This window comes from Perca fluviatilis, chromosome 8 (assembly GCF_010015445.1).
Source record: "Perca fluviatilis chromosome 8, GENO_Pfluv_1.0, whole genome shotgun sequence".
NCBI classification, from domain to species: domain Eukaryota; kingdom Metazoa; phylum Chordata; class Actinopteri; order Perciformes; family Percidae; genus Perca; species Perca fluviatilis.
In genome coordinates, this window is record NC_053119.1 from 23,276,841 (window position 1) to 23,303,771 (window position 26,931).

Below are 26,931 nucleotides of genomic sequence, written 5' to 3' on the forward strand. Positions count from 1 at the left end.
AAAGAGCGTTGGCTCCCTTATTATGCTCTAACTGACAAATTGGAGAACAACACCATAAACTCGCGGTGAGATTTGAAACTGGCAATTTAAGTGTGTCTGTTTCCTCTGCAAAAGCAGATTTAGCACTCCTCTTCTTGTGCCCTGCTATGTGTTGGCATGAGTTGGTACTTTCAGTCTGTAAAAATGTGGAATGAATTATCCTGTGCTAACAGAAATGGGTGTTATTGAGTGGCTTGTTGCAGTCTATTAAGAAGTAATAATGAAATTATAGACAAATCCATCAGCGAGTCAGAAGGAAAGGAGGGGGTTTCAGGATATGAATGGCAAACATGGTCAATCCTCCAATCACAATCCTTGGCCTGGTTTCTGGATGAATCATTCTATTTTAAATATTTCTGTCAAGACTGATCCCAGGGCTGTGATTTGTTGATGCTGTTTTATTATGCGTATTTAAGTGTGTTCACCCACGCGTGAAGTGCATCGAAAGCCCCATGTGGTTTCTGTTAGACATCTCACATAATAGGTTGACGTGTCTTAGATCCAGCCAGTGATCTGTGCCCCATACCTCAACTTTTAAACACAAACAGTATCATGTGACCACGCTTTATTTTCCTGTCGCATTTATTCTATTGCTCAACCGTGATGATTCAAGATTTGGTAATAAATTCATCTATTACTGTATATTTGTACTTTTTTTTTTTTTTTTTACCTTTTTTAATGTTATGTTTTGAATCCCCTGAAAAAAAGCCTCATCTTGTGTACCATCAGACATTCTTTTGGTTAACCACCTGTAATGGAGATGCCCTTCACTTAAAAGACCTGCTTATGAACACCTTACAGCTCTGTTCAAATTGCAATGCACTTGATGTCGGCGATTAGAGCTTGAAAATGGACACCTTTCAACGGCTACACTCAGCATCAAAGGCCAACACTGGCCCCCTTGTCATAAAATGGCCTGCTCTGGTTACTCTCTGTTTGACTTTCTAGCCAGTTTGTCACCGTCCTGATTCATGCTTTTCATCTGAAAGAGGTTTCTTGTTGTCCCAGCAGTGAAATATTACAAAAGTTCAATCATTCTGCCTCTGGCCCATTGCACAAGAATAGATCCAGCACTTGAGCAGGTGAGCCTTTTGCTGCAGAGGGAATACTGCAGTGATGTTTATTTAGCAGTGCCCAAAAGTTCATGCTTCAGTAGAATTGCAGGGAATATATTGTTTGTTGTTTACTTTGAAACAAAAACGCTTTTCAGAAAAGATGCAAGGAAAAGTCTGTTTTGCTCCGTGACCTACATCATACATCTCTCTCTCTCTTTCTCTCTCTCTCTCTCTCTCTCTCTCTCTCTCTCTCTCTCTCTCTCTCTCTCTCTCTCTCTCTCTCTCTCTCTCTCTGTCTCTCCCTCTCTCTCTTATTTACCTCAGATAGGCACTGAGTTGTTGCCCTAAGCTGTGCATCATGACTAGAAACTATCAGGATGAAACAGAAAAACTGGATAAGAAATGTCTATCTGAGTAGTTAGCAATACAAAAGTATGATCAAATATGGAGGCTTCAGCTGAAGGGAGGTTGGAGAATAGAGGCTGAGTTCATATCTGTATTTTCTCATGCTCCTTTATAGTATCACCTCCCAGTCAGTCCCTCCCTCCTCCCTCCCTCCCATCTCCCCTTGGAAGCTCAGAGTGTGCTGAAGGCAGTAGGCGATCCACCTGCCAGGACTGCAGGGCTGCAGGGGCCAAACCAGAGTCTAGTCAGATAAAGGATGTTTAAGTCAGCAGGTTCATTGAAAACCACTTGTGTGGAAAAAACTCCTGGACAGGCTTGTACTTGATCGGGAGCTGGAGATGCAGGACTCCTTTGAGCAGAGCTCCCTCTCAGAGGAGGGGAAAGGTCACTTACAGACAGACAGAGCCAGACGAAACTCAGGGCTGAGGTCGGTTTTTGTACCCCCAGTTTACACAGTGGAGAAGGATAAGTGCAAAGACGATGTGGTTGATAGAAGTTTTTAGATCTTGGTTTAGTGTTTTACATTCCATACACTTTAAAAGAAAGATTGGATGCAGTGTGTCAGAGACAATCGCACAGGATTTTGGTTTTTATGTGTTAAACTAGTATGGAAAAAAACAGAAAATCTGTGCATATTGTTCATATTTTGCTATACAACTGTAGTTGATGCCACCTCACACTCTTCAAAAAGATCTTTGATGGCTGTGGCTCTTATTTAAGAATCATTGTGGTGTCAAATGAAGTGTTTCCATATATCAGTTACAGTACTTAAGACAGTTATTGGGCATTTCAGACCACTTTAACTGCTGTTTTAACAGAATACAATGGCCCCACAGGAGCTTTCATGGGCAAAAACTAATCACAATGATTGAATACATAAAATCAGGTGTAAACTAAATTACAGTAGCAGTGGTAGTTAATCATTCATTTCCTCACATTTTATTCGTTGTTGAAGGCCGAAAATAGCCATTCATTTTCTTTTCCCCCACATATCCAGCATTTCTTCTCTCAGAGACTGCTCTACAAGCTTCTGGTTTGAGGACAACAAAATACTTGCAGATTATAAATGCATTGGCGGAGCTCCTTCCCCTTCTCGGAATCAGTTGATGGTCATTTGTGGTGAAATCATATCCCCGCAGAATGCAAGTACAACATCACAGTCCAACCTAAGGCTAATAATGAACGAGCGAGAGAATCTATTCAAATGACCATGTGGTTCCATTCGTGCTTTGTTTCCTCATTCTGACAAAGTAAGAGGAAATGCAAGTTGAAATATTAATTTCGACCAGCTGATCTTTTTCAACAAACTCCTTTCAAATCATGTAATGGCGCCTTAAAAACAGGCATACAAGTTAAATATCAACTACAGGATAAACATTATTTCCTTGGAAGCAAATAAGTCAGCTGTAAAGTATACTAACTGTAGCCACCTACATTGCTTATTCAAAATTTAAAGAAGAAATAATGAATCTATAAACTCAATAGATTGCTTTGCTTCTCATGTTCTAAAGGCTATCATCATTAGGAAGAGAGTCGTCACAGTTAAATTCTTCCTTGATAAAACTATGACGATACCCTGTTTGACATATGAGCTTAGTGAGTTGACTGTGAGTGTTATAACCGCCGCCGAGGCTGTTCCGTTTTGGGGATTAGTTTTTGTCGGTTGTACATCCTTCAGGCACATTGTGGTTATCCACTGATATATTATGTAATCGACTCATATATGTAATCATTCACCCATTCTGTTATCCCGTATAGATACAAAAATATTTCTCATTATCATGCAAGGATGATATATCGAGGCAGCTATCGCAAAAAAAGATAAAATATCTCTAATGCATCGTATTGCCGAGCTACCAGCAAAACTGCAGTTTCACTCCGAGGCAGCCAAGTACTTGATGCTATGCGGATAACAGCATGGAAATGATGCGTGCATTGTGTCATGGTGGAACGGTGTTTGATAAAAGGCCTATTTTTCAGCCCATCATCATGTGGGTAGCCGTAATCCTCTCTGCCCTCCTCTATGGGAGTCCCAGAGAAACAGAGCAGTCGTGTGTGTGTGTGTGTGTGTGTATGTGTGAGTCCCAATGTGTAGGATGTTTCCCTTAACTTTTATCAGATAAGGGAGTCTGATGTGTTGTTGTTCTACAGTGTGTGGGCTGTGGTCATCATGGCTTGGTAAAGGTCATCAGTTACTCTTTTTCTCCCAATTTTTCGCCTCACATCCCCTGCCCACAACATGTGTCTGTATCTAGGGTGGGGCCTCTCGTCCTACGCGACCAAACAGCGCTATCATCGCCAGGCCCCTTGTTCATTCATCAGCTCTGTCTCTGTCTCAGACTGTGTGGGTGTGTCGGGAGCTGGGGTCCCTCTCCTTTCCCTCACCCCTCTCTCACTCTCTCTCTCTCTCTTTCTCTGCTGCCCACCCACTGTCTGTCTGCTGACGTGGCCCAGGGTCGTTCTGGGCCCTGGCCCTCGGGCCCCTGTGTGTGTGTGTGTGTGTGTGTGTGTGTGTGTGTGTGTGTGTGTGTGTGTGTGTGTGTGTGTGTGTGTGAGTCGTTCGCCCCTCCCCTCCCCACAGCGCTGTGTTATCGGTGGGATCTGCGTCTGTCTGTGTCTGCCAGTGACGCTAGACGCAGGAGGAAACAGGATGCGAGAGGATCAACTGTAATCTCACAGTGCGCTTTGTTCCACACAATCCCAGGCCGATCACTGTATTCTCTACACGCAGGGCCGGCACTGGACATTTACATGTGCCAACAATCACACCGCTACTGGCCCACTTAGGTGAGAGCTCAGAGAGAGCGAGAGTTAGTGGGTTTGAGGCAAAGAGACACTGGTAGGAGGGAGAGGATGTGAAGAGACCTGGAGCTTTATTTGAGGGTTTGATGAATATTAACGAATATGGAAATGTTAGGTCTGGAAGTTTCTTTTGTAATGAGAAAGGAAACATGTCATCAGTGGCATATTTGACTCGATGATTATAGTGATGATGATAATGATATCTTCAATGATACGATGTGGGATTGATATATATCTCGGTAAATATGTTTCCATTGAAGATGAAACAAAGTGAAATGGGATTGAAATTGAGGAAAATCCTCGACACTGTCCTCAAATGAACTTGATGATTACCGTGTTCAGCACATACAGATCTACATTTCCAGATCTGAGCAGGTGAGGTCCTGATTCGGTCTCATTATTAGGATGAAAGGGTAGGAAGATGGATTTGTGCCTGTTTTAGCAAGTCTCGGAATTCATTCAAAAAGCTTTATCTCCACCTCAGGGAGATCAGGGAAGAAAAAGGATGCTTTTGAGATGTTTTCTGCCAGCCCAATTTTCTATGCCTGGGAGGCAGCTTACTTAGATTCTCAGCATTTAATACCGGCAACGTTAAATACCCTCATAATTGTTTTAGCTTTACTGCTCAAAGCCCTCCTTATTATATGAATCAAACTCGGGACCCTACAGTGAGCGGCTATGCCAAAGCGTGTCACTTCCCCAGCTCCATGATGTGAGTACATTGAGAATGTGGAGCCTAGTTCTGGTAAAACAATATTATTTTATTGTACAGGAACACGGCTGTGCTAATTCCTCAAGCTGCAAACCTCACAGACCACAACTTTGTCTATAATTTGCTGGAAGCATATGTTCATAGCAACAGTACATAAAGCGGAACGGAAAACAGTAGTAGAGAGCGCATTAGTCAGTTCAGTGATTGGTATACAAAGCAAGGGGTTTTCCTCCAACTTTCTTCCCCTTCCATGGGGCCCTGGAGACACAGTTCCAGTGCCGGCAAAGCATCGGGTAGAGCTTGTTTTCAGTGTTTTGGGTGTCATAACTTTATTATATATGTACAGTTTGGAAAAATAACTTGTTTAATGTATATGAACTTACATACAATCAGTGCTATAACCCCCAAGATTAAAGGTATCTCAATTTCTATTTGATTCACTCTTTTGTTTTAGCTGGTATGTTGTAATTATTTGAATTTATCTTGCTTTATTAACTTTAGTTTTTGCTTTATTGAATGAAAAGTTGGGACTTTCTCGGCATAAGGTATTTCACTTTATTTAGAGAGTGGGTGTGCAGCAAGACAGAGAGAGTAGGGGGAAACCTTTAACAGTATTTAGTTTAAAATTCTGTAAAATCTACATGCGGTTCCACAAACAGTAATTTTAACTACTTTGGTAATATCCTGGTCCACCTTAAAAATATAGTTGCGTAATTGAAGCAAACTGGTGTCAGGTTTTGGGAATTTTCAACTGCTGTGTCCTGTCCTGTTTGTAATATACTGTCAGTCAACACCACCACAGTGTAAAGACCCCTGGCCACCAGCAGGTGACACTTTTCCCTTTGTTCACTGTACTGCCATTTGTCCGTGACAGGATGTCCTTGTGCTTAATGGATATATAGCTCTAAAACTCCAGTGTATCGTTGTGTTGTTGCGATGTAATTTCTTATGCAATCCATTCCTCCTCTGTCCCCGGGGTGTGAGTGCATGTCGGGGATGAGGGGGCCTTTAAAAAGCTTTCCCCTTCACTGCTCCACCAACAGGCTTGGCTTGTGTGGAGAGGCCATTCAACTGCACTGCTGGGCTCTGCCGGTCTGTGTGTGTTTCAGTGTGTGTTTGTGCATGTGGCTGTTGTCCTGTTGCTTGGCAAGACCCCCACCAGTATTCCAGCCTAAACTACTTCTCTCCAGCCCTTTTAATCTGCTAAATGTCTTCCCCTATCCTCTTACTATATCTGGTCCTCCTCACCTTTGCAGTAATTAAGTTGCATCTGCAGTGTTCTTACATCATGCTTCACTGCAGCTCGCATTGGCCACAGACCTTTGTATGAGCTTGTGCGACCTTAATTGTTTGAATCAGAATCCAGTATTGTGGCCAATTATGCTGACACAAACAATTAATTTGAATCTAGTTGTCAGTAGCTTTCTCAGTGCCAGGATCTAAACATTAACATACAGCTAACAAGATTTTTAAAAGCTAAACAAGCACAACATGTACAGCAGCTACTCTGTGCAGGTGAGTTTAGTCATCATAGTAAGAAAATAGAAATAGAAAATTGTATTCAGAAAGTGAGGCATAAGATGTAACATGGTGCTGTTTGTTTCCCATTTTAGATTTCAACCCTAGATTTCAACCCTCGTGGGATAGGCACACAACCAAATTGACCTTGGGTTGGTTCTTGGCTACAGCAGTGGCCTCCACAGCCCCGTGTCCAAGTCCCTTCAGTATATCTTTTCCCTTTCTTCTCTTGTCAGCAACATAGCCTAACCATAGCCTGTGAGCAGTAAAGAAAGCGAGGCCCGTTGAGGTCAGCGGCAGTGTTACTACATCATACTACACCAGCACTGCCTGCATAGTGTCGTCGGTTGTAAATGTCCTGCGCTGTGTCATGTGAAATTTGTCTAGCGGTGTGCCTGCCTCCGGCTCTAAACACAGATTGCCGTTTTTTGCGGCGAGCCACTACATCCAGAGATTTCTTTTTGTGTCCCAGTTTCGGCAGATGGTCAAACGACACGACGGGCACTGCAGCAGGGGCCCATGTCCAAAGTGGTGTGGTCAGTCAATGTGAAGGCCAAGGCACACTGAGTCACTATCTTTCACTACATCTCTGGTTTTAGTCCCTGACACGGGATATAACAGGATATTTTATGCCTGTTTATGAACGCTTGTACCTGTTCTGAGTAAAGCAAGGCTGATCTTCTTCCCTACTTTCTTGGATAGTGTAGCAGACACTTGCCACTAAACTCCATTAGACATCTGGTTTAATATTCCCCCATTCTTCTCTCCTGGATGTTTCCAAGTTCATTGAGGTTTTTCTGGTCACTCCAATTTTCCACTGGCAGCTAGCGAGGCTATCCCAGGGTGGTTCCTCCTGGAGGGCTGTCAGGACTCTGGGGCCAGCCTCTGTAGGGCTTTCAGCTGCTGTTATGGGTGCATTTTCTCCTCCGCATTTCATCAACCGCACGGCTGTTAAGCAAAGCAGGGCCTTCCTTTCCTGAGGGCACGGGAGTAACATAATGTTGCACACACAACATCCAACACAAGACAACAGAGCACTGTTGCTTGTGGTTGTATCAATATATTTGTTTTCTTCAGTGCACTCAGAACATTTGGGTCTTTGATTTCAGTCACTTTGGGGCACCAAAATGCATTCTTTATTTATCATGCCTTTTTACTTATTCTAACCTAACCTACTTTTCAAGCATGAATCTGCATTAAATGCAGTGAATAACTTTGATTGTAGTTTTTATGTTTTTGATATAAAGAATCGTCAAAAATAATGTGATTGATGAGGCAAGAGGGAGATTGAATGCTCCATAAACATGGATATTTATACCCAGCGGACAACATATTTTAACGATCTAATTTCCGATGTCTTCTTTGGTTCATTGCACAAAGAAAAAAAGAGGGTCTTGATCGCCACAGTTCCATGGCTTGTGTAATTGGCTTTCGTTATGGCCAGGGAGAGCCTTGGCAGTGCCAGACCCACCAGGGGGTGACAACCAGTACAAGCCCAATCATCATCATTTTCCCCATGAGCAGCACAACTCAATGGGCCCAGAAATGGGCATGCATCTAAGGCTCAGGGAACCACCCTTTCTCTGGAAACTTCCTTTATCCTGTTTTAAACATTACAGTGACGCTCTGTTTGTGTGTCTATGTGCAAATGTGTTTTTAACAGTATATGTGTGTGAGGGTGGAGGGTAGTGTGAGTGTGTTGTGTATTTTTATTATGTGGCCGGTTACTGAGTATTTGCGTGCATATGTATGCGTGTGAATGCATGTACATTATGGTTGCACGCCTCCATCTGTGCATGTGTGTGAGGTGGGGGCAGCAGAATGTTACCACAAGCTGGTGGGGCACAGCTCTGCTGCTAACCAAAGAAGCAAGTGGTTGTGAGTCAGTCCCCACCGGGCAAACCTGTGGCCGTGGTATTCACCCCTGCCAAGATAGGAAATTAACAGTGGCTTTGGGTGAAAACGTCTGTTAGAGTTCAGAAAATGCCCCTGAGACTAGAATAAAAGGTGCAAAAAATCCCTCTGAAGAAGAAAAAGGAAATTAAATAAAAAAAAAAGAAACAGCTGCAAATGACTGCATATAGGCAGTTTATTTAGAAGTACCTAATGCAAAAAAGCTCCATAAAATTAGGCAATAGGCAAATATGAACCCCAACAGATAAGTAAATGTTACTATTCTGTTTTATGTAAAGCAGCACGCCAAGGCTAGACCCATTAAATCAGGTAAAATAAGCAAAGATTTTACATCTAGTAACTTTTGAAATTGTTAAAAGTTTATTTGGTCAGGCAAAATTACACAGGCCATATTGAGGCATTTTTGTGTTTTATTTCCTTATAATTTCCACTTTATTGTTGTGCTTTGCTGCTGCAGATGTAAACATTTCCTGCATTTGCTCATTTTAGGATATTATTTCTGTTTTTGGTGGATGACAGTGGTTACATCTGCAGTATCTGACAGTTTATTCATTGTAGGCACTGAATGTTTACAAAGCCTACTTGCTCATTTAGTTTTTCGCCAGATTCAACACTGTTGCAGGTCCCCTTTGCACTCAGAAAGTTTTGCATATTTGTTTAAACTCCATTAATTTAAAAACATATTGTAAATCTCTCACATCTGACATGTTTGAACATGTTACAGCCAAGTAGTCCAATGGAATACATTTAAGATTTGACTGATAAATATTCATAATAAATCAAAAAATACTACTTTACTTGACTTTACTTAAAAAATAAATCAGTCTCTGAGGAGGCTCTTACCACAGAAGGTTTGATATATCCATTGCTCTTTGCTACATCAAGACACAATGTCCAGAACACTGCAGTTGCTGTTTAGATCTGATGTAATGTTGCCAAACTGATCTGACAAGCTTCTTGGCTGTTTCTCTGAAAGCCATTGAGGAAATGATAAATCATCAAGGAGCTTTGGGCTCTCTGAAGTGCAGAAAAAATGCATTTCACCTAGAGTGATTCAAATAATTGCAACTGAGTACATTACACAACATACATCAAAAGACTTATAAAACATTCCTCTCTGCTCTGCGGTTAGCCTTGTTTCTGCTGCTCGGCCGCTTCCAGATTACTGCCAGTTGAAGAGAGACCGAGGTTGTAATAGCCCACAGTCTGTTTTAGACCAGGGGAGGCCTTTTAAGCCAGCCCTCTGTAGCCATTAGGAGATAAGTAGAGGACTCTAGACTATTTAGAAAGAGAAAAGAATTGGTATGGCAGGGTTATTGCCACCTTCTGGCTAAATGTGTACCATAGTCCTTTGGCTACCATTTCATCTTAAATCCATCATTGATATTCCAAATAACTGTTGTTTAATAACATGATTCCATGATAAAAACGTGATTTGTCATAGTGCTGAAACAATTATTTGATCAACAGAAAATCCATCAACAACAATTTTGATAACTAATTAATCTTTTAGGTCCATTTATCAAGGAAAAATGGCAAACATTTGCTGATTTCACCCTCTCGTATATGAGGGTTTGCAGTTTTATATAATTTTAAATTGAATATGTTTGGCTTTTGGACTGTTGGTCCAACAAACCAGGCAATTTGAAGACATCACATCGGGCACACTGACATTTATATAAACTCAACGATTACTCAATAAATTAAAATAATGAATCATCATATTAATCAACAGTCAACAAGTTGCAGGACAAATTTGTTTCTACAAGACTTAAAGCTTTAGTGCGTAACTTTTTGATATTAATGAATGTCCATTACATTCAAGCCATTGCCAAATGAGTTGCTACAAAGTTAATTAATCAGCTCCACACAACTCTCTCTGTATTTGTCAGTATGGCTTTGTTCAGAAGATTGTGGCGTCCGGTGACTTCCCACGCAGAAACTTGAGTGAAGATAATTAAGAACCTAGATGAATAAAGAGTTCATCATGTTTTTTTAATCCTCCGTGTCCTCCTTGGCTACTAGCAACTGCATGGAGGAGGGGGGGGCAGTGTGCGGTCACAGAAGACTTGTATCATGTGGACGCGCCAACAGTTTTGTTGTCATTAGTTAGAATTCCTCATGGGGGCGGCAGAAACTACGCACTATCGCTTTAATTATTCAAACAGTATTTATTTAACATTTATTAGTAATTGTGGAAACTGCATCTTATTTTCGCTTGAACATGGCATTGTGCATTTTTGTCAGTCAAATAACTTTCTCAACTCATAATACTTCAATTTGATCATCCCATGATCAGATGAAAGCGCAGAAATAACAGAAATTGGATTTACAAGATTTTCACACAGCAACACTACAGGAAAACCCACAGAACAGTTTTAAAATATCTCCTGTTTAGGGTTAGCTGCTGACTTGATCTTGTGCAGTCTTGGTACCATCTGGCTCTTGCTCCCCAGAGTGTCTCCTTTCTTGCCAGTGAGCAGTGTGTGTGAGTGAGTCAGCCAGACCTGCAGACCCCAGCTGTTTGCTGTGTGGGCAGCAGTACAAGGTGCTCCTGTAGAGGAATTCAGCACTTTGGACAGCACCTAGACCAGCTCTCCCCACACTGAAATTCCAACACTGCACTCTCGCAGGCTGGGCCAAAGGACTTTGCGGTCGGAAATGTTACCACATTTCTACCAAGGTGCAGGAGGAAAGCTGTTTAGGAGAGGGAAGGAAAAATGGATCGCTTATCAAGACGATGGAATTGCTGTGCTGTTAATCAAGGTCAAAATCAACAACTCATAATGTGACTGGAGTGGAGTGTTGATACTGTGCAGAAGGTGACCGTGGTCAGCATTAGCCCAATTAAGGACTTACATTTTTACAATATTAGAAAACCATGACAAAATGAGCTGGGAAGGTATTTGAGTTCACAAAACAAAGGCAGAATGGGTAATTGGGTGTCTGATCTGTCATTTCCGTATGACATAATCTTTATACGAGTCTCTAATGGTTTTGGTGGGTGCTAAACATTTACAGTTTTGTGTAGCTTCATTGTGGCAGAATCTACAAATTGCTAATATCTCAACTCATCCTAGTATTTCTAAATTCCTAAAAGACCTCTTTTCCCACTTTCAGGCAGTCGAGAAGCAGCGTTCACCTACGCCATCACAGCTGCAGGGGTGGCCCACGCCATCACTGCAGCGTGCAGCCAGGGCAACCTGAGCCAGTGTGGCTGTGACCGGGAGAAGCAGGGCTATTACAATCAGGAGGAAGGATGGAAGTGGGGAGGCTGCTCGGCTGACATCAAATATGGAATCGAGTTCTCTCGACGCTTCGTGGATGCCCGCGAGATTAAAAAGACCCCACGCCGCCTGATGAACTTGCATAACAATGAGGCAGGGAGAAAGGTAAAAATATTTTTCGTGATATCAGATGTTTTTCAAGAGATGTGCTAAAAAGAAGTCTGAAGGGGCACAAAACGGCCAAAATGTTGAAACCCAAACTGTCTGTTAAAAACGTCTATCACATCTCCTTTAACTTAGACCTATTGTACTTGCCACAGATAATTACCAACATTTTGGGTGTGCTCACTTTTCTTTTCATCTCAAAATCTAGTGGTTAAGATAATCCGTCATTAATGTTAAGTTTGTTTACAGCTTGGCAGATTGTTTACTGTTCATGTTTCGTGCTCCACTTTGTTGTAGCGATGTTGCTGTGCTCCCAGATCTTAGCAATTACTTTGGTGAGTACAATGTTATCGAAAGCGATAGAAAGGATAGACAAAAGAGCGGAAATCAGGCCCAAGTTGTAATAAAGCAGAGTTATTCTTTAAGTGAGTCCTTGATAGATTACATGAAATAATTTTCCTTTAAAGGCACAAAATATTGTATGACTCAACCTATACAAACTTGATGCATGCGTGTGTTAATGTGTTCCTTTGCAAAAGAGCAAAACAGTCCCAGATAAAGAGCTAAAAGTCACACAGTAATGTGGCAAAGGACTGTGATTGACCGAGTTGCTGATTGATTGATCACACTGTTAGCCTTTCAGCAGCCTGTTTTGCTTCAGCTAATTGTTGACATATCTTTCCATTCTAAAAGGGTGTCTTTTATTTCTGAGAGAGTGTGTTGGCAAACTTCATTATGGACATGTTTGTTTGCTATTAGTCATCCCAGAACAGTCATGGAAGAAAGAAAGAGAGAGAAAAAGTGTGACAGTTAAAAAAAGAGAGATGATGTTATGTTGACAAATGGATCTAATTAATAACTTGGGCTTCATTGTGTGTCCACTGGGAAAATGGGGCCTGGCCAATGGTTGCCAGATGGAGGACTGCCATCCCCTCTTTCCAGCGCCTTTCATGGAATTATGAAGTGTAAAGTCAGGAACAGGATATTATTGCAGTTCTCCGCACAATACCAAAACATGTCACTGCCATTTGACTGCGTCTATTCAGGGTGTGAAAGCAAGCCGACAATGCCGCTGTTAACACAGCAGACTGATAGGGTCTGTGCTGCATGCCAGGGTGCTGGCATGTTGGACTGTCAGGGTTGGAGTTGGCACTGTTGCTGTTCTCACTCTGGGGCTCAGAAACCCGGGATTCTACGTAGGAGGATGTGCAAAAGTCAGATTTCCTCTTTGCTGAGACAGTGAGAAGCTGAAATCTCTCTTAGACTGGAAAAGGTCATTAAGGACACAGAGGTCTGAGCCTCTAAACTTTGCTCAAAGTCCATAAATGTGATTCATCCATGCATTTGTGTTGATTCATGGATAGTTCTTAGCTAGCGCGCGATTATTGCTTACTGTTCTTCTTAGCGTTCTTGGCAGTTAACCAAACAGCTTCTGGTCACCAGGAGATGGACCTGAGTTTAGGCCGTGATTAGCATTTAGCCTGGGAAAACCTGGACAGATTGCCATCAGATTTGGCCAACAGAGACACATGCGTATATGTATTAAGACACATGGATGTTTTCTGGATACGAGACACTTGAAATTACCTTTTTTTGACAGTGTTGTTTTCATGCAGAATATTATCCTCCCCTTTCTGCTGGGCTATTTTTATTGTGAAGAATAGTTTACATGTAAGTACCGTAGATCTTGTTTGTTCATTCTTGTATCATGTGCCAGCAGGTGCTAGGAAATTTTGTATTAGAAAAAAGAGTCTCAACACCAATATATTCAAGACAAATGAGCTAATACAAATTATGCTGACTCTGATGAGGAAGGAAGTCCTCCAATAGGATCCAGCTGATATTGTGTTTTCTAATCTCTAAGAAGCATCATTGAAACAGAAAACTCTAATTTCAATAGATTCTGTGACAAAACCGAATGTAAAAGAACACCCAGTAAATCACCAGATCTTTCATCTTGCGTCGGGGCTATGTGTTTGACAAGTGATCTTTAGATGGCAATCTGGTCATATTGGACTAATTAATAACAGATCAGAGGCTTTGATGGACACAGTTTAAGTAAATGTTTCCATGCATCTGTCAGACTCCTTATACCAGGCATTCCTTGTGGGTTTTGCGCTATACATTTTTGGAAATCCTTAACCTGAATCAACATGCGAGGCGAGATTGACAGCTGACCCCAGGTTTTTATGAAGTCGGTGGAGCTCATGCTTTTTTAATCAAATGTCCAAAAATGTTCCAAATTGTGAAACTATGACCACACGAGCCCATGGACAAGACAGACAGACAGATATTGAACAACTTGTGTACATTTTGTAAGTATCTGATAGAAATGATGACTTGTGCTACTGGCGAGGCGAGGTGCCAGGAAAAAAGCTACACTGGAAAAATGCCCTGCCAACCAAACTTACATCTTATACAACAAAGACACACACTTCGTTCAAGCAAGTTGGGGGTTCCTAATTTGGTAAAAGGACTCATGTCAGGACTATTACAGTTGTGTTAATATGACCCATTTGAACTCCACCCTCTTTTTTCTCTGTCCCTTTGCCTTTGAGAACAGTTTACCAGAAACCGAAGAGGGCACAGTTTGTATTTTAAGGTTTTTTAGTTTCTTAGTCCCATGAGGATTGACACTTACATACTGACGACAGCACACAATATTTCCCATGTGCCCCAGGATTAGGCCTCAAGGAGGAGACATTCTGCCCTTTGTACCATATGTTGGACATAACCTCAAAGAGAAATTAAGTCCATGTCTGAGTAAGGGAATAACCGAAAAAAATGTGACATTATTGCATTTGAAATGACTCTTTGACTAAAAGCATCTTAATACATAACTGTGATCCACTTTCATGCATGTGGCAACATTTCTTTTTTTCTATTTATCATAATGTTTAGGCAGTCAAATAAACCTCAAGTCTCTTGTCCAGCTGTAAACAATTAATTGAGTTTGTCTTTGTTTTGTACTGCATGTGCAACAATCAATAACACAAGAATCTGGATTCAAATTATCTAAGTTGATTGATAGTTCTATTAGAGCCATGTTTATTATTCTCTGTCATTGATGTGGTTTAGGGAAGGTAGACAAAATTACAGGATGGAATATTACCAGTAAGTGCAATTTTCCCTCCCTCAGGACATGCAACTGCATGTCATCCATGACTAGAAATTCAGATATGTCTGGATTTGTCTTCTTCACAGAGAGTTCTCGCTCTGCACTCAAGCCAGGTTTTGATTTGATTTAAGTACCTGTGTCATAAATGCACTGAACTTACAGTGTAAGTCACTAGCACAGTCACCACTTACTAGAAGCATGGAGGCAGATAAGAAATGCCACATTGCCAACACAGTTTTTACAAACAAAAGAAATCTAATATTTGGATTTCTTTCCACTTACATAGTGGCACAACACAAAGCTAAAAGTGTATTCATTAATGTTTACTGTCCTCTTCACTCAACCAATTTATTCATCAATTGTTTATGGAATGCAAAAATAAAGAATAGAGAGATTTCAACAGTTCATACACCAACACAAGCATATATAGAGTGATGTTAATCTTGGAAAATGTAAGTGGAACTGAAATTGAGTTGGTTCACCATGGTACTTTTGTCTCACCATGGTACTTTTCACCATGGTACTTTTGTATAGTCATATATACAGCAGACATGCAGATAGTTGCTGTTGCATCATGTTCTATAGATTATCTAGAGTAACAGAGACATTGTGTCTGTAAAGACACATTTCTCTTGAATTTGTCTAATTTACTTTTGTTTTATCTAGACAAAATTGTATTGGGATGTGTGAAAACCTAGATGAATAAAACTATCTAGCCATGCAGATACCACTGATTATTGACAGTTTTTTTTTGTAAGTTGGGTGAACCGACCTTTTAAGAGAGACATGGGGTTTGTTCTCTGTCTTTTTATTAATTTGGGGTTGGGAGTCCAATTTCATGTCTATAGTGGCTACAGTTCTAGAACTCATGTTTTCTGTTTTACTCTCCAGGTACTAGAAGAAAGGATGAAGCTAGAGTGCAAGTGCCACGGCGTCTCGGGCTCCTGCACCACCAAGACCTGTTGGACTACACTCCCCAAATTCCGAGAGATTGGCTACGTACTCAAGGACAAGTACAACGAAGCTGTGCACGTGGAGGTAGTCCGGGCTAGCCGACTGCGCCAGCCCACCCACCTCAAGGTGAAGCAGACTCAGGGCTACCGCAAGCCCATGGAGACAGACCTCGTCTACATCGAGAGGTCGCCCAACTACTGCGAGGAGGACGCAGCCACGGGGAGCGTGGGCACCCAGGGACGCCTGTGCAACCGCACCTCACCACATACAGACGGCTGCGACCTTATGTGCTGCGGGCGGGGCTACAATACACACCAGTACACCAAAGTCTGGCAGTGCAATTGTAAGTTCCAATGGTGCTGCTTTGTCAAGTGCAACACGTGCAGTGAGAGGACGGAGGTGTTTACCTGCAAATAAGGACACAAGGAACTCAGTGCCAGGAAGTGAGGCGCCAAGGACTAACTGAATGAGGAAGACTCAAGCGAGATAAAAGTGTGACATGGACCAGTGAGAGATTTTGAAATAAAGGAATGGAATTTACACTATCAGCTCTTCATGGCATCGTTTTGCACAGCAGAATCTATCTATCTATTTCTTTTCAGAAAGTAAATGCTAAATATCAGTAGGTAATACCCCAGAACTTTTCTGTCACATAGAGGTTGTGCTCATTTACTGATGTATCCACAGTGAAGATGGGACTACAGGTAATGAATGAGGTTCTCATGGAAACTGTGCTTTGCACTCTGGGATTTGTAATTGTTAAATTCACAAGAGACTCGTGCATGGAGAGGAAACACAGTAACCTTGGGAGTTGATCAAAATGACAGCAGCTGCGGTGACTGGGAGAGATTTACTTTTACTTTTAAGGGTTTTGTCATATTTTCACTAAAGGCGAGAAAAAGTGAATCTTGACATGAATAACCCCCCAAATTGGCTGAGGCTTATGTTGGAGGTTTGTAGAAATGAAGAACATTTTGTAAGTATGGCGCGTTGGGGTGCGCCAAAATCTGAGTGGAGAACTCTGTTAAACCCTCTGCTGCCAACTGGAATATGGTGGAGTATGTTAGTTTTCCAGTCACACTGGAACTGTCTGTTCTGAACACTGAAAATAAATTGTTTATTTATGTTATAGTATCTTAAAACGAAGCACTAACGGGTAGAGATGTCTTTTTTGTACTAAGTGTAAAGAAAAAATACTTTTTAGAAACTCTGACTGAAAATGTGTGTCTTTTAGAAAATTACCCCCCAGTCCCTAAAACACCTCATCGGGAAAAAACAACAACATCATTACAGTGTGTTTCACATTCAAACACCTTGGTTCTATTTTACTGTAGCATACTGCAATTTGTTTGTAGTATTTTTCCCCAAGCAGTAACATCTATTTGGATGCTTTTGCAATTTCAATTAATATACAGTAGCAGAGATTTTTCCTCAATTCATTAAACATGAAGCTGATATGTTGCTGGATGTGTTGTCGAGTGCTGCACTGATATTTACTATTCAGATACGACTCATGAGAACTAAATAAACTCCTATTTGACTCAGTTTGGCAGTTCATTGCTAAAACATCAGTTGGAGTTGAACCTGCAGTCTGCCTTAAATTTAAAGAGAGATACTGATTAATACATTTTATAAATATCTGTAAAGCTGTGGTCAGTGGAGTGATTAGTTAGAACTACACACCCATGCATGTAATAGCACAAAGTTAACAACAACTATAGAAGAGATTAATATTATTTGCCTGATATGCTGCCCGACAAACGTTTATAGTTTAAAGTATAATTTTTTCAATTAACACAAGGCTAACTTTGGTCTGATGATTCACATTAACTTGATCTCATTAGGGCTACAGGGAAATTTTGCTCCTGGCTAGATTAGCTCTACTCTGCTACCACGATAAAAGATAATTCCACGTTTTTACAATAAGGATGGTCTGTAAGGAGTTTGGATTATCTCTATCAGTTATAATAACCTTGTACTCACCAAAGTAATTGATGAGATCTGGGAATACAGTGAAACAATGACATCGGAGAGACCCAGATTAAAATGTGCACAAAAACTTTAGCCAACCTACTTTTTAGCAATGTCTTAGTATTCCCATATCATTGATATTTCCTTGGTAAGTACAATGTTATTAGAAAGGAACGAGGGACAAAACTATGAAAATAAGTAAGGTGCTCCAACTGTTTCTTAAAGAACAACATTACCTCTGTGCAGCGTCTCCGCTGGTTGTCGGTAATAACAAGAATCCAGAAAGTCAGCGCACCCCGATGTTGTTCTCCAAGAAATTGTTTCAGAATTGTACTCCCCGTAGAACCATTTATTATTATTATTAAATTGAATTTTAGAGAGAGTCAAGCTAGCTCTTTCACAATGTTAAGCTAGGCTTATTTCCTCCTGGCTCTAGCTCCAAACTTGACACACAGACATGAAAGAGGTATCAATCTTCTCATCTGAAAGTGAATAAGCGGATTTCCAAAAATGTCAAATGATTCCTTTAATTCATGCAGTGTGAAAGAGGCTAAACGAACCATATGCTAACACTTGGCTTTGGGCTGAGACTGTGCAGTGCTTTGTGGCACTTTATGTTATAACCACTTTTTGTTTTGTTGACATATTCATGTTGTTGCCGTCTATTCAGCTTTAATCTATAATACCATATTTTAAAGGTCATGTGAGGTTTACGGACTATACAGGCCAGTTTATCTTTTGGTTTACATATTCATTGATAGGTTTAGAATGTATTAACTTTTGCGCATTAATATTAATATAATTAATACCCACACATTATAGAGATTTAGAGACTGATATAGCCTAGTCTTGCACTTTGCATGATTAGAATTTTGTGTGCATCAGTCTTTAAGTTATTTTATTTCCATAGAGGGGCTACTCAGATGGATCAAACACAGTTGTCATGTGAATAGATTTGTATATTTACTCAATTAAAGTAACTTATTAATATAACAGCATATAGCCTCATTCTGAAATTTATATTTTTTTCTGAAATAGATCAAAATAACTCCATCTGGAGGCAATTCAAAAAATAATGTTTTCTTTGACAGGGATGCAAATACATTTCCACACATAAAGAGCTGATGTGTCTTTAATTTAATGACGAGTTGTATAATGAAACATACAAGAAAGGTTATCCTTGAACCCTGAGTAAGGAATTCACATTCTTCATTTTATTGTTCAACGCATGTTGGTACAAGAATGTTCCCGCTCAGTGTGATTAGTTGCCCATATCGACTGTTCCAACAAATATCCTAAGCTATTATTTTCATAAATTCTCTCCCTGTGAAGAAAAACATACACATTAAATCTGGTCATTGAGTGTGTCCAGGTATGAAGCCAAACTTTATGTAGAAGTCTGTTATTCAAACATTCCAACCACGCTTAATATAGTCACTGGCAAATGCATTAGGAAGCATAAATCATTAAAAATTAAAAATAAATAAATCAAGCAGTGTGCTGACTTGCTGATGTTATTTTGTACACAGCGCATTTTCATAATATGCTGTGGTCTTCTGTCTTGATTGTGGCATGCACGGAACAGAAGTCAATTATCTCTTCCAGCATGGAAAGGTCTTCTCCATGTCTATGTCAAGCAGAAATGTGATCAGAAACACAGAAAGCGAAAGAAAAAAAAAGCAAGAAGGATTATGGAAAACTGTTATTTTCCATTAAAAATGACAAAACATTGCCCCGCACAAAATATACTTGTAATAATCCTGCAAAATGTGATTATTCATCAAGTTGGAATTGTTTTTTGTTTAGGGATGAAAAGCCCACATGCTGTTTTCTTCAGGGTAAATGGGGCTCTCTGACTTGGGTGGTCACAGCAACCTGTGACACCCACAGTTACTCTTTCCTTAGTCTCGAAAAAACATGCATTTCTTTAAACCAATCACAATTGTCATGGGCGGCGCTAATCTCTGGTCGCAAAGACGGTGGATCTGGAAAATGGTCTCGGGAAGGAATATCTTTTGGCGGCACATTTGCACCCCGCTAAAGAAAATGTCACATAAAATATTAAATGAAGTTAACTGTTTACACAATACAGTAACGTGAGGTATTTCAATTGGCTGGATACATGGTTAAACGTAATTTGCTTTTACCAGTGTATCGCTGTGTGTAATTCCCACCACCCAAAACGTCCCCGAGTAAATGCTGTGAACATGTTCTTTGTAAATCTTTACAGTCATTCCCCGAAAGAACCAAGCAGGCCTGCCTTGTTGCACAATCCAAATTTTCTTCAAGAAAAACTTGTTTTTAGCGTGTTGCTTGCTAGCTCGGAGGTTCTGGTTGTTGTTTACCGAGGCGACCAGAGTTTAGAACATCAACACAAAAAAAGTGGAAGGTGAGGGACAACCGGTGGAACGTCCGGCGGTGTCGGAACTATCCGGTAAATGAACCTTAGTTGATCCAGACCACTCTTTCCTTCACCACTTTATTTTCTGTTGTGGTTGAAATGGCAGATGATATTAGCAGTGTATTCTCGAAGCATGATGTGGAACGATTCATGATACTCAGGATGAACTGATTGAGGATTTAGTACGGACAGGATAACTGGCTTAACACTTGATCCTCTCCTCATGCTTTCTGTGTTGGCAGAGCCATTCGGAGTCAGTAAATGGGGAAGAGGACTTTTATGCAAATTACCTGATGTGAATAGGAAGTGGCTCAGTGTGCCTCTTGTTTTTAGACACACAAACAAGAGTGTAGTTCTTTTGTGAGGGTGTTTTTGAGATGGATGGGATGGCTTGATGAAACAAGGAGGTGCATGTGTAGCCGGAAACTGCAAGTGAAAAGAGTGGTTATTTAGGAGAGGAGCTAATTGAGAGTGGTTTGGAGAAAGAGTGGGTACACTATATAAGTAGGAGCAGCTGTCAAACCAAGTTAGGGGCCAAGTGCAAAGCATGGTAAAAAGATAAGGTGAAACAGTTTTTTTTCCAGCCTAGGAATAGTTTCATGATAGTTCATTCATTATTTTGACTCTTTCTAACCTTCAAAGTAATGCATTTGTTAAGGCAGTGAGGGATAATTTACATCCTTCATAAATTACCATTTTGGACATTCATCCAGCTCTTTCTATGAAGTGGCTCTGTGAAAGAGAGCCATGCTATTTCATTCATTTGCTGGACGCTCCCACTCGTCCTCCTGTATGTGAAAAGCATTGTGGGCAGGCAGCAGAGCAGAAGTAAGATGTGTTTTGTTAGTAGTCTGAAGCCCTGGGGACCGGAACCGCATAAGCTCCCCATACTATTCCCTGGATAGAGAAAAATAAATCCATTTGTTTCTGACAAACATTTTGTCATTAAAAATATGAGATAGAAAAACAGAGTCTGCTGTGTGTGCCTTCTTCTAAAGCAGCTATTGTTTGGGTGTCAGGATCATTAGTTCATTGGGATATATTCTGCAAGCTAATGCTTCTGGTCTAATTCACACTGGGAGCGACGCACCCACTTTTCCAATTCAGGGCCCAGTTGGGAGGAAAGGCAGTCGCGAGGTAACCACTGACATCACTGGAGAGGATATCGCTTATGTCTGCCAAGGCCATGAATTAACTGTATGCAAATGTATCCTATGATCCTGCTATTCAGAGTTCACTGGCAAGACATCTCAGGGTCTCTAGTGCTTTAGGAAACCAGGGTAGCTTCAATTGACTCCAAAGAAGATGCAAAGGAGTCCATTTTCATTTACACAAATTGAAGAGAACAGGAAAGACAAAAAACTGAACTAAACTTAAATGATTTAAGCCAATAAAGTAGTTCAGAACAGGTCGATCCTGCAGAGTGATTTCTTTGTTTAGCTGACAAAACCTTTTACTATCTGCTGTAAAGGAAATTTATAATGGCTGTCTAGGTAATTAAATGTATCATAGCCAAAGGCATACACATTTAAGTTTAGATTTTTTATTGTTGATAGCAACATTGCTTTATGCCAAGTCATTTTTGTTCCCCTGTTTTGTGAAGTGAGAGAAGCCCTCCCAAATTCCTTTGAATTAGGTCCAACACTATATGCCTCCTTGTAATTTGTAACTTTGGCAAAGTGAGATAGGAACGTTCAGATCAGAGGCTTGGCCTCTCAGAGATAAGACACATCTGCAAGCGTGGGGGAAGAGAAGCAAAGGTGGCAAAAAAATAAATTGCCCAAATGAAGGGATTAAATTAAAATCGAGGAGTCAGAGGTCTTCTGAGCTGGTGCTTGAGATTAGCCAGATACCAACTGAAAAGAAAAGGATTGTTGTCTTCTAGACGCCACACTTCAATTACAGACTTCTCCTCAGTTGAGGAAAGGGATGTTTAACAGTCCCATGGATGATGGATTATTCTGGGGCAATCCTTTAAGTCGTGTTTGTTATTCCAGGATGTGAAGGCTTTGGTTAAGGTGATACAACCTGGGAAAACATGGAAGTACTACTGTGCTGAAAACATCTCTTGGCAGCCCTCGTGGAGAGAAATGCAATCAGTCTTTGCACCATCATAGTGCTTATTTAAAATGTTAAAATTGTCAACAAAGCAGAAGAGCACACAATACAGTTTAACGCTGCCCACAACACAGCCTGCAGCAATTAAGAACGTATATTTTTTCTCTTTTTCATGTGATCGCTTGGTGTTTTTCTGTGTTCCTTTAACTTTGTTTTGACTGCTTGTCTTAGTAAAAGACCATCATTTGGAGGTTTCTCATCATCTGTTTGATATTAGTGGCAAGGAACACATGGCCATTCAAAGGCAAAGCCCTGTGTGACATCATAGACCACAAGGAAAAGTGGAGATCGTCAAGACCCCAGATGAGGACTCTGAACGCTACCTGATTGCCTTCATCCATCTGTATTGTCCAAAAAATGTGCCAATATTGGCCCCTGTTTCTGATACATGCTATGGTTTTTGAAGAACGGTTATCTCTTCTACACAGTAGAGCTCTCAGAGGCCTTTTTCAGAATATCTGCAGTCTCATATTAAAATAGCAACTGGACTGTAATCAACAGTCAAACTTAATAGCAAAGACACGGTGAGTCAATGAAAAGAAAAACATAGGCAAAATGCAACAGCGTTTTAATTTAAGAGTTTTGATTGGAATCCCCGAACCAAACAGCTGCATAAAGACAAAAGCAGCTTCTCTCCCATGGCTCTGACTGAACAGGTTCAAAAATGTCTGTCACAAACACTGTAAATAACTTTAGATTCACAGATATTAAAGTGAAAATTCCGACTATATATATAAGCAGACAAGACATTAGCCTGGGGAGTAATGACGCCCAATTTGGCGTGCACACCTGTTTATGTTGGACTTGGGCAGTAAGCGGTGCTTGTAAAATATGAGCGAGGTTAATACTTATGCGGTGACGCCCTCAGGCCTCACAGCTACAGTAAGGACAGCATCAGCAGTCTGAGACGATGGGATGGGTCTAACCCCAGGCGCTGCTGTATTTGTGTCTGTGTTCATGTGTGTGTAAAGCTCATTCAGTAAGCATTTATTTGCCTGCTCACCTCACCTTGTGTTTCTGTCTGCATGCAACTTCAATATGTACGTGTGTGTGTGTGTGTGTGTGTGTGTGTATGTGTATGTCTATGTGTGTGTGTCTTCATCTGCCTGCTTGAGTGTAAGACAGACACATCCCTATGGGAAGTGGGTTTCTACGTGGAGACATTTGGCGGAGGGAGTTCGAGGACAGCCCACACGCGCTTTTGTGCTGCTCAGTGTCCAGTGGTTGGCTAGGCCACGGCTTCTCCTTGAGGTTATTTTTCTCCTCACGTTTTGTTTTCATGAAGTGAGGTCGGGGTTCTAAAAGCAGACTCCACCTAGCGAAAAGCTACAAGACCCTTAAAAGCCCTTTTCTTAGCACTTCACCCCTCACCCTCTGTGAGACAAAGCAGAAGACAAACGTTCTGGATGAAGCAAATTACAATTTTCATGAAGATGATTGCAAATCATGTCTTGGAAATATATTTACCATGGCCTGTTTCTTTTAACATATACTGAGGTACAGTATTTCCAAGGACAGCATGAATGTTTACAGCTAATTGCTTAGCAATTTGTTTTTGTAAACCATGATTCATATTTAGCAAATTGAGTTTGGCATTTCATTTTAATGCTGCAAATAATAGATTGAATTTACCTACTCACCTCAAGCAACTTCACTTCATCTCTAAGCCAACTGAGAGGCAGTTTGCTACTGAAAATCAACAAGCTGTACCAGCAACAAGTCAATCAGTCTTTTTCTCCACTAAAGAGCGACAGTTTAGGGTCAGGTCCAGAGAATAGTCCAGGAATAGCTTACCCCAGCACACAGTCAGTGCCAGTGAGATTCTATGCCAGTGTATCATCCTTCCCTGTCTAGCCTGTGGAAAGAGCAGTGGTGGAGGTGAAGAGGTTCCATGATGTGGGTCATATACATGGAAAGTTCTGCTGAATCTTTGCTTTTCCATGGGGATGGAAGGTCACCGGAACAACACACAAAACTCCTCCAACTCAACATGTAGCTTAGTGTGCAGCAAGAAACACTAGGGCCTGTTGTTCCAACTAATTATCTTACTACTTTTAATGACTTTTTCAGCTGTGTCAAACCCCAACAAGTACTACAGATTTTAAGAGTTTGTGGCAGGTAATGATGAGCAGCATGGTGACAAAGTTAGCTTAACACAAGTGAACTTGTCCATCTCCCGCTCGGAGAGTTGATGGCTAACTCAGTCTGTCAGCAGAGCGCACCGCATGGAAAGCAACATCAGAGAAACTGGTTGCCCAGCGCTTGTATATTTCTGTCTCCATCTGTGTCACCGGCTGGAAGTGGGCTAGTGTACATGCCTTTGAATATGTAGGGCATTGGACACCAGCTCCATGTGGTTTGGGATAAGTTAAAGGCTGGTTGGGGCTTTAATCCGCCAAACCCTCCTCCCAGTTTTTTCCCTCTTTTTCTTGTCTCTGTGGGTCCTGTTTCCCCCCACCACCTCCCTGTCTACCACATAGGCCCGTCAGCACCCCAGCTCCAAAAGACCCTCAGCTCCCCCTGCCCACCCCACCCCCCACCCCCCCCTCCCTCCACTGCCTCCACACCAACTGGGCCTTGCCTCGCCGCAGTCCTGACGTCCTAATGGCTGATGGATGCACCGAGGTCACACTGATGATCTAGAGAAGTCCTTTGGTCCATCATTGAGCCTTTGATCAACATACTTAACCCTTTCTTCCTAAAACCCCCCCTCAGTGGATGAGAATGTGGGGAGATTGAGTTACACAGTGCTGTGGAGCGGGCAGGCTGACATCCCTTTGGTAACACATGTCTTTGTTTAAGGCAAAGCTCTGGCACTGACAGTCCTCTTCCAAGCTCCTTTCCTTCTCTTAATACCCCACCAGAGTTACCAGGGAGAAGATCTAGAGAGGAGATCCAGCCTGTAGTCTATGAGAAAACCTGCTGTTTTTTTTTCCAAATGACATGTCTAGTTGTTCAGTCAACCAGGCTGTTCTCACGAACCATTCGTATGTATAGCTACGAAAAGTAATGCACTGGAAATTGTATGTATAACTGCATGTATGCAGCACAATGACTGCTGATGTATATGCATAGGGAGGAGGTCGGGGAGGATGGGTGGATCATAAAACACAGGGCTTTAAAGTGCAGGGCTTTTAAATCAACAATACTGCTAAACCAACAGAAAACAACCGTTTTTGAGACATACATTTATTATATATCGATACCCCTGTCATATCTGCAGAGGTGTCAAGTAATGAAGTACAAATACTTTGTTACCTTACTTAAGTAGAAATTTTGGTTATTTATACTTTACTGAAGTACTTATTTTACAGCAGACTTTTTACTTCTACTCCTTACATTTTCACGCAATTATCTGTACTTTCTACTCCTTACATTTTAAAAATAGCCTAGTTACTCCTATTTCAGTTTGGCTTGTTTTCATTCTGGCTTGTCATCGTTAAAAAAAAAAAAAAAACCTGTCCAGATAAATCACGCCATCCGGATAGAGTGAAAATGACTGTGGTTGGATGAGAAGTATAAACATATACCATTCCGACACCCTATTGGTTTGTATGTGATCCATCGTACCTGCACATGACACAAATCATGTCACACTCCAGCAAGGACATAGCAGACGTATGTAGCCTAGTACGAAGATGTCCGTAGCAGAAACTCAAGAGAACTCGAGCAAAATGTCCCAACCAAGCACCAGCGAGGAGGTTGGTAGTCAGGAAGACCAGCCAACCCTTCTACATCCCTGGCCGTACCTGGAAGAATTTTTCGAAATGGTTGGATGCAAAAACAACTCCTTTCGAATGTGCTGCAAGCTCTGCGCACCCAAGTACCACAAGTTAATTGTTTCCAAAACTCAACGTCTAACATGAAAAAGCATATTGATGATATTATTTTTTTCCCCTTACATTACTTTTACTTTTATACTTTAAGTAGTTTTGAAACTAGTACTTTTACACTTTTACTTGAGTAAAAAGCTTGAGTTGATACTTCAACTTCTACAGAAGTGTTTTTAAACCCTAGTATCTATACTTCTACCTGAGTAATGAATGTGAATACTTTTGACACCTTTGCATAGTAGCCAGTAGCCAGTTAGCTTAATGTAGCTTAACATAAAGACTGGAAACGGCTAGCCTAGCTCTGTCTGAAGGTAATAAAGTCCACCTACTAATATCTATTTCTAAAGCTTACTAAGTAACAGCTAGAAAGTGTATATGCATACTGTACTTCCCAAAATGTCCAACTATTATAAAAAATTTAATATCAGCATCAACATTTTGCCTTGCAAAGGGTTTAAACATAGCATTGCTTACATTATTTGAATGAACTCCAATCATTTGGAAATAACTTTTACATTTGCTTCACACTTTAAAAGCTTTTACAACTGTTATACAAGTGACCATATACCTATGGTCCCAATATTGATTGAGCAATGCATAAGCACTGCATTGGAAAGATACATTTGAAGCATGTTCCATCAGTCAGTTCCTGTTAGCAATGTGAGGATTATTTATTTACAGTGCTGGTGTCAGCTTGTT

At 41.0% G+C, this 26,931-nt stretch overlaps 1 protein-coding gene across 3 annotated transcripts in view; it reads left to right on the forward strand.

Moving 5' to 3' along the window:
* The window catches only part of wnt7bb (wingless-type MMTV integration site family, member 7Bb), a 30,293-nt gene extending 12,840 nt beyond the window's left edge, over positions 1-17,453 (forward strand). For all 3 annotated transcript variants that reach the window (XM_039809921.1, XM_039809920.1, XM_039809922.1), the window contains exons 3-4: positions 11,566-11,837; positions 15,847-17,453. In XM_039809921.1, the coding sequence (XP_039665855.1) occupies positions 11,566-11,837; positions 15,847-16,326 (752 nt within the window). In that variant the 3' untranslated portion in view covers positions 16,327-17,453. The remainder of the gene's footprint in view (positions 1-11,565; positions 11,838-15,846) is intronic.
* Positions 17,454-26,931: the final 9,478 nt, after the last annotated feature.